Source organism: Cryptotermes secundus, unplaced genomic scaffold (genome assembly GCF_002891405.2).
Source record: "Cryptotermes secundus unplaced genomic scaffold, Csec_1.0 scaffold816, whole genome shotgun sequence".
NCBI classification, from domain to species: domain Eukaryota; kingdom Metazoa; phylum Arthropoda; class Insecta; order Blattodea; family Kalotermitidae; genus Cryptotermes; species Cryptotermes secundus.
This window is the reverse complement of record NW_019724601.1, coordinates 1,868,589-1,877,388: the sequence shown is the minus strand read 5'-3', so window position 1 is coordinate 1,877,388 and position 8,800 is coordinate 1,868,589. Positions and strand designations below refer to the sequence as shown.

The window sequence follows — 8,800 nt, the reverse complement described above, 5'->3', positions numbered from 1 at the left end:
TGGAAGGATTAGGTAAATTTAAAAAATCCAATGACCTCATGGGAACTCGAACCCGCGACCGTCCGGCTTGTAGCTCAGTGCCTCAACCAACTACGCTACCGCGTGCCCCCCTAGTAATAAGATATTCCTAACATTTAAAAAACAATAAGACGCAGGAGCTAGTGATGTACAGAATACAAGTTTGGAACCTTGTCTGAGGTCATGCAGAAGGCAGTGTCCGTTTATACGAAAGAAGATTACGTGTCTCTCTTGCAACGTCTGCGTGACAGTGTCTTGCGGCATCCCTATAGTGGTTTGTTCTAAGTTCATGTAAAATTTTCTTTCAAAATGGACGGTCCGGAAGACGGCCGTTTGAGACTGAAACATGTTAAGTTTAATTAATTAAAAATGTTACGTTTGATTGTATTCATATTATTCATATTCAATCTTAGACGATCAATTCAGAGACGATGAGATGGGCAAAGTATGTAACAAGCATGGGACAGGAAAGGAATGCATACAGGATTTTGGTTAAAGATTGCGACCACTTGAGGTATAGGTGGGAGGACAATATTAAAACGAATCTTAGGAATGTAAGATGGGGTGGTATGGACTGGATTATTCTGGCTGAGGGTAAGGACCAGTGGAGGGCTGTTGTGAACATGTGTAATGAACCTTAGGCTTCCATAAACCGTTGGTAAATTCTTGAGTGACTGAGTGACTGCCGGCTTCTCAAGAAGGGCTCCGCTCTACAAATTTGATCTCTCAGATTGACTGGAAGAACATGAATATAGACACACACACACATATACGGTGTCGAAAACTTCAATCAAGATGGTCTGTACCTCACCTGAGATTCGAACAGACCACCACCAGACTACGGATCAGAAATATTACAGCTCCAACCATTTTGTTCTGCGGATCATATTCTGTGAGGAAAAAACACACTGATTGAATTTCAGGTTAGAACTGCAAAAGGTGTGAACATAATCATCTGAAGAGTTTGAAGACAATTTTTCAAAATTATTTATATAACGTATTAATGGTATACAGTATTAAATACAGTACATTTGTAGCCTTAATAATCGATAATTTCTTCTTTCCATACTCCTGAACTCGAATAACTTCTGCCACCTCAAAAGTTCGCGTCGTCGTATTCAAATTGATGAAATTTAAAAAGTAAAGCAGGATTCTGGTTCCTGATGGAATTAACTTAATAACAGGAAGAGTCAATAAGCAGGTCACAATCGGATATAAAACCTAAAAACTGTGATATTCGAACCTTGAAAAAACATTTATTTCTCAACATATCCTCCACCAACATATATACACTTGTCCCATCGCTTTACCTGGGCGTCGAAACCCGCAGCATAGAAGTCTTTTGATTGTTGTCTCAGCCACTTACCCACCTCCGTTTCAACTTCTTTGTCATCAGGAAAACATTTGCCATTAAGTCTGAACTGCTTTAGACGACAAACACTTCCCACCGCAAAGAGGAACTATTTATTTATGAGTATCTTTTGCATTGAGTCATTTTGCCCATAAAACGCACAGCAGACCGCTCTCTTCGGTAGTACACAGTCAAACACGGCAGCCATTTTGACTACTGAAACCAGCTTTTGAAAATGTGTATGAGTCTGCTACCTAGACTGTCATGAAGCTGGACTGTGCTGTTACCTAGTGATACACATAGAAAATCAATTACATCCATTGCAGCTGCTTTAATTCAATTTTTGACCTGTTTACTCACTCTCCCTCATACAAACTTTAATAAACATTGGAGAAATTATTCATTCGTCATCACGTTGAACAGAAGATCAGAAAGTGAACGTGTCCAGTCTTCCCTCTGTCTGTCATAAACGAAGGGAAGACGATAAGTAGAAGACGACTGCCTAGGTATCGATGTACTGTAACAGGATGTTCAGTTTTATTTGATTTATCGCAGAAATGTTATCAGACATACAGATAAAGAAAACACACGCTGTTTTCCTCCTTTCATCACCACCTTTAAAGCATTATTCTAAGATTTATGAGAAATATGAAAACACAAAATAGTCTCCTTTCCTTTCTACTCTTCGACGACATATCACATGCAAGATCAGTATTATTAGTCCACTGATCAGACTTTTCGGAAATCTTTTCGTCCAGTCTTTATTGTGATTTACATTTCGATGAAAGAATAAATTATAAATCTGTATATTATCTTGGTAAGCAGAAATCGGGACATTCCGATATTTTCCGATTAGAATTCCTGATCTGTTGATAGATCGTGCACTATTAAAGCTGATACTTCTTTGGTATATGTTGACCTTATTCTGCAAGGCAATAACAAATATCACAGGAAACGCCTTAGCGAACAATGCCCACTTTCTTAATCAAACTTCAGTTAAAAATCAGTAATACACTACTTTAGGGCAGAAGTAGAAAGTTTAACTTAAATAATTATACAGGGTGATCCATTTAAATCCGTGAAAGTACTTTAATAACATGACGGCGGAAACTCTCATACGTATATCGCGAAACATGGCCGAAAGTATTGATGCATATATTCAAAACACTGTTATACATTTCCAGCATGTTTTCATAACACTCATTTGTGTTTTAGGTTTATTAAGATATAGAATACAATGTTTTTTTTTTGTTTGGGTATACTTTTGAATGGATAACCCTGTATAAGATACAGCATCAAATGCGCTGCTTTTATTGACGAAATGTTGTAAATATTTCACTGAATAAAGTCAAATATTTTTCCTTAAATCGCGTTACACTTAGCTTGAATATGAACCTTTACATTTATTTTCAACATATTCATATAGCACTATACAGAATACATTTCAAAATATTCTGTATGCCCTTATTAAAGAAGTAAAAGGTAAAGTTGTCCCTATGCTTAACTAATTAAGCACTACGCCATTAAGACGTATGTGTGAGTGGATGTATAAATCCACGTTTTGTTGACCTCGGCACTAACTGGAGGTGAGTGGTCAGAATCACGCCTCGGCCGCTTTACTTCAGAGAAAGAAGCCTCCAGTACCCATTGGGTACGAGGCTGGGTGGGCCCCAGAGCCGGTCTGGACGACGTGGAGAAGAGAAAATTCTTGACCCTACCGGGAATTGAATTCTACTATATTTTCAACACATTTCCAATACTTATGTACCGGTGAGAAAGTCATACTTACACAGGAACTTCTCTTCCGTAAGGTTACCTACACAAGGTATGACGTAACGTGGCTCGTAAGGTGGATAGACTTCATCTGCTATGGATTATAAACCCAAACAATAGCTGTCATTATTGAATTGCAGGTCCCAGTTCAAGTCAGCCTGGCTGTCAATGCGTTTCTTTTCCCTGGTTTCGCGTATTGAATGTCGGGCGTAGAACCATCAGCATATTTCCCGTACCTTACACCGTTCACCCGCGCCGTTTCGCTTTGTTCATATGGAAACATTTGATTGGAACGTGACAGCGAATCTGTTGATGGCTGAATAGGTAGGTGACACACATCACGTTTATTTTCAATAATAAATTTTGTTTCTTGAAGAGGAATCTCTTCTGGAAGATTTAATGGCGCCGCCACACCACGAGTTTTAAAACTTGGAACCCGCACAACTTCTGCCGCCACAGTGCTACCAACTTTAAACTGTATAACACTGTTACTGATCTCCGGACTGACACGATCATAATTATTGTGATTTTTAACGTTATCATGTCTTGCATTCTTGTATTTTCTGCTAAACTGATCTTCTTGATTAAGGTAATCGATAGAATTCGTGCGAGATAAATGTCCAGATGTTTCGCCACGAGAATTTCTATATCGACGGATACAAATCAGTGCCACTATGATCACTACAGCAACACAGAACACCGAACCCACAATAATTGTTATAAGGAACCAATCGCCGTTCGTTGTGATTGTTGGTTGAATAAAAGCCTTTTCAGTGGAATTAAATTCTTTTGTCCCATTATCCTCAATTATCTCCGTAGATTCCATGCCACTGCCCTCTTCCACGCTACCTTCAATGCTATTTTCGCTGGTTGTTATAAACCCATCTGTTTCATCAATTAAAGACATGGTTATTAGCTGTTCTTCAGTATCACAGTGTAGATTGTCAACCATTTTGAATGACTGCTGGTCATCAGTAATGCAAGTTATGTTCTGCTTGTAACACAAAGTCCACAATGTTCTCAAGCGGCAGTCATATTCCAACTGTGGGTTACCCGATACATTGAGATATTTCAGATCCACCATCCCATCAAAGACTTCACCACTCATGTTTTCCATTTGATTATTTGATAGATCTAGCACTTGCAGAGATATCAGAGGACGGAAAATGGCTAGGTCTTCAAATTTAAGCATATTTACACTTAAATTCAAAAACTTTAGTTCAGTATTGTAGCTAAAATCAAGCCATAAATGTTCTAAATCATTACAACTAAGATCCAACATTGAAAGGTTAGGATTGTTTTGGAAAAGGCTTGGATGGATATAATCAATATTATTGTTATGTAGATCTATTTCTCTTAGGTCCTGTAAGCCGTTAAACACTTCTGGTTCCACCATTTTAATACCGTTGTCACTTACGACAATAGTCTTCAGATGAGGCGTGTTGTCGAAGACACTGTTGGTGAGTATCGATATGCTGTTGAACGATAGATCGATTACAACTGTGTTAGTATTTAAGTTGCTGGGTACTGTTGTCAGTGAAGCTCTCCGACATTTTATCTCGCCACTCCGGCACGTACAGGACTGCGGACACTCTGCAGCCACTGGTATGTACCGCAGTAATAGAAACGTTGCAATGGTAACGCATTTTAAGACGGTCTCCATCATGCGCCTGTCAACAGGAAACTGGTTTCAGTGTGTTACAAGGAACGGAAAGCTTACTCATTTGCTGTATGACGTAATACAGTCACTGGGCAGTTGCTTCTAATTACGATCTCATCACAACGTTCCTTACAATGTCTCTCTCTTCCAAACGCTTGCTAAATAATGCTAATATGTACGTGCTAGTGACATGACTGGACTATATTAATGTGTTACGTCACCACGGTAATTCTTTTCATAAGAGACGCGTATACATTCAACTGCTTAAAAACTGACATGGATCGTCATTTGTGGACACACTCACTGGATGGCTTACAAGCTTTGAATTAAGAAACAACAAAAGATATCTTCCTTTTCCAGTAACTCAAGGACTTATCTCCAACTGCATAGAGATGGGATACGTGCTGCAGTGTCGGGGTTCGATTCCCGGAAGGAGCAAGTACTTTTCCTCTGCTACACAGCGGCCAGAGCAGGGGTTACCAGGGGCCTATTCCTCAGGGGGTAAAGCGGTCGTGGCGTGAAGCCGACCACTCGCCTTCATCTAGTGTCGTGGTCAAGAATCGAGGAGCCATACCTCCACTCCCTCATACGTTTTCATGGTGTAGTACTTAATTAAAGCAAAGGGAACTTTTTAACCTTCTAGTCTACACGTTAGAAGTCGGGATGGCTCAGTCGGTATAGCGATGGGCTACGGGCTGGACGGCCAGGTTCGTATCCCAGTAAGGGAGAGATTTTTCTCTTCACAAAATCCAGACCAGTTCTGGGGCCTTCCCAATCTCCTATCTAATAGGTATAGAGACTCTTCCTCCAGGGGCAAAGCGGCCGGTTTGAGAAGCCGACCACTAGCCTTCATCTAGTGTCGAGGTCAATAACGGTGGAGTTATGCCTCCACTCCCAAATACGCCTTCATGGCGTAGTGCTTAATGAAAGAAGCACAATGACAACTTTACCCTTTCAACTATATCGATTACACTACATTAGGAATGTGAATGTATGAAGCGATCACAAGGCAACTCTGTGTTATATTCAGGGTAGAGCTTCAAGAGTTATAATGACAGGGTGATTAAAGCCACAAAAGACCGTTTGTAAAACCCTTGTTTTATTTAACGGCGACATTTAACTATAAACATCCTGCAATATCAGGTAAGTTGGGGATATAGTGAATTATGAGTGCCGTCCGTGTTTCCAGACCTGGCCACTCTCAACAGTATGCGCAGTGGACTGCTCGAGTTCTCTGACTGAGATAAGGCCTGCAGGGTGTGTATGGGTTAGTCAGTGGCCTTCCCTTCCAACCTCAAAGCGGATGCAACCACCTCCCCGTTGCTTCTTGCCACACTTCTCACACGCGACGAGGAATCCAGACCTAACAACACAACCTTAAAAAGAAAAAGCTATCCCTGTAACAGGCCGTGGAGGGCCATAGGGTTGTGAGATGTCGAGGCTCCCACATTTTCCAGACAATCGGCTCACAGATGGACGTGGTGTTCTCAGCTTCACGTGCCGCCCGCCCTTTACCCCCGGGGAGATTCCTGGTACTCATTTCTGTTAGAGGCTGAGTCGACCTGTACTTGGGAAATTAAAAAGAATCAGTCGTTGCCTATTTAAAACGATCCCGTAACTGTCTCATGGCAGAAAAACCGATAGTCAGGTCGAGGTTTAAAGCGGATGCCTCGAAAAAGAAATTCTTGTTACCACTACACAAATGTACAGAAGTAAAGCGTGTGGAGACATGGGGGCTGACTCCTCAGATGAGTGAATATTACCTTATTATTACATGATTTAATGAATCGCGTAGAATGTTTCGGTAAACGTAACGTTAGTCCAGTCATGTAGATACTCCACGCACTCAGTTTCACATTGCAGCTTCTTGAATTATTAAACTTAAACCGGTAGAACACTCAGAATTACTGTTTTTTTTTGTTACCTTTTCCATCGTCCAGTATTCCAGAAATTAGAAAAAAACAACGTTTGGAAAGTGGATCTGTCTCCGCCCTCAGGTGAGGGGTGGAAGACACCTATTCAGTTAGACCCCTTAGAAAGAGTTAACCTCAATCACTGGACAACCCTTGTCAGATTCACACAGCTATTTGAACACCTGAGACCAGACTAATTCGGTGGGAGATAGATCCAGGTTCCGAAACGTCGTGTTTTCTCTTTTCTAGAATACCGGACGATGGAAAAAATCCAAAAACACAGTAATTCTGAGTGTTATCCACCATCGTCAGAACATTTTAGAATCTACTTATACCAGTAGATTTCATAACATGGAATTCTCCAATTAATCAATCTTACGCTTAAGTTTTCATGGACTTGGTCTTTTGAATAAGTTCGCTGCAGACAAATTTCTCCTTGTTTTCTGTCTCACTTTCAGGTCTGTGCATGTTTTATCACAATTTTTATTGTACGTTTATCCTATTATCTCCCACTGACAATGCCTGATCTCAGGTACTTACATAGCTGTACTTATACTGACATAAGTTATCCAGTGATTCAGGTTAGCTCTTTTTAACGGACCCAACAGAGTATGTGTCTTTCCTGAGGACAGAAATAGATTCAGTTTCCGAAACGTTTTGTTCTTTTGTTTGTTTTTTTTTTTTCTAGAATATCAGACGATGGATAAAGTCGAAAAACCCTACTATCCAATAAGTCTATAAAATGGAGATATGTCCTTGTTGCACCGAACAGAGACCTATATATAACGTAGTACTATAAAGACGACACACAACAATACGCGTACACTAACCTTGTTGGTAACACAAGAAACGTTGCTGGTAAGATATGTATTTACACTAGCACTGAGTAGTCCTTTAACACATTTCACTTTCGTTGGATTAAATGTTGTTCGACAGAAAAAAAACACACACACAGACACCCCCACAGGAAGATCGATGCTGAATGTTCCATTCAGGACACTTACTCTGCCTGCACTTCGCAATCACAGTGTACCTGCTGGATTGATTATCAACTGTACGATTCGACACGTCTGTGCATCACATGATACTGTCAGGGCCCGTAGCGACATCTGCTGACGTCATTGCAACTGTACGAGGAATGTCCCTCACATGTTAAAAAATAATGTTTACAAATGCATCACTAACACAATATTTGTGCGTGACAAGAATATTTATTTATTCCGTTATTCTGTTGCTTTACACAAATATTAATACAGCATCCGTTATTTTAAGCGCAACATTCATATGTGACATGAATAATCATTTGTTTCGAATATCCCGTTATATTGAAAAACAAAATTACGCGTTACAAGAATATTTGTTCCTTAGTTCATTGTTTTATGACGCTGATTTGTCGAGTGAATGGGAGAATGACTCACATGAAGAATAGAGTTGAAATTAAAATAGATGTTGGCGCAGTAACCTTAAAGTCCGAAGCGATGTTACAACAGTACGTCTCCTGCTGGCTTCCATACACCTTGAGAACTCTACTAAAAAGTGAGCCACGACAGCTCAGTCGGTATAGCGACTGGTTACGGGCTTGACGGCTGAGAAGCAAGATTTTTTTGCCTCTCCGCGTTCGTCCGGACCGCTTCTGGGGTTTACCAAGCCTCCCTTCCAGTGGTTAGCGGGAGTTCTTTTCCTCGCGGATAAGAGGACGGGGCGTGAAACTGACCACTAACATCCAACTAGTGTCGAGGTCAAGAATTCGTGGATCTGTACATCCAGTCACCCGTACGTCCTCATGGCACAGTGCTTAATTGTTAAGCACAGGAGAAATCTATCTCCTTTCTTACCTTTTTATAGCGTTCGAATAACTATTATTGTTATTATTATTAACGTCATTTGTTTTTATGTTGGTATGGACCTCTCGCTAGACCTGGAGCATGTGAAATGCCTGCGAATGAATGACCTACAGACCTAAGATCTGTATTACCTCACGTCTGATTATAAGTCTTCCTAGGGGATGCTTCTCAAGACATTTTTCAACCCAAAATTATAGATACAAGTCTCATTTTCATTCATTCGAACTACATGTCCTGCCCA

At 40.4% G+C, this 8,800-nt stretch overlaps 1 protein-coding gene across 3 annotated transcripts; it reads right to left on the bottom strand.

Moving 5' to 3' along the window:
* Positions 1–1,325: 1,325 nt before the first annotated feature.
* On the bottom strand, positions 1,326–7,796 carry LOC111862501 (amphoterin-induced protein 1). 3 transcript variants are annotated; one of them, XR_002842441.2, is made up of 3 exons: positions 7,546–7,796; positions 3,159–4,812; positions 1,326–2,294 (listed from the first exon to the last, which is right to left on the bottom strand). XR_002842441.2 is itself a non-coding variant. In XM_023847972.2 (2 exons), exon 2 carries the CDS (start codon positions 4,806–4,808, stop codon positions 3,291–3,293), a length of 1,518 nt encoding a protein of 505 aa, XP_023703740.1. In that variant the 5' UTR covers positions 4,809–4,812; positions 7,546–7,796; the 3' UTR covers positions 3,030–3,290. The 3 variants fall into 3 exon arrangements, 1 of the variants encoding a protein (XP_023703740.1); XR_002842442.2 differs by having other exon boundaries at positions 1,326–1,886; XM_023847972.2 differs by lacking the exon at positions 1,326–2,294 and having other exon boundaries at positions 3,030–4,812.
* Between the last annotated feature and the right edge of the window lie 1,004 nt (positions 7,797–8,800).

Coding starts and splice junctions, on each gene's coding strand:
- LOC111862501 (XM_023847972.2), bottom strand. CDS start 4,808: ATGATGGAGACCGTCTTAAAATGCGTTACCATTGCAACGTTTCTATTA.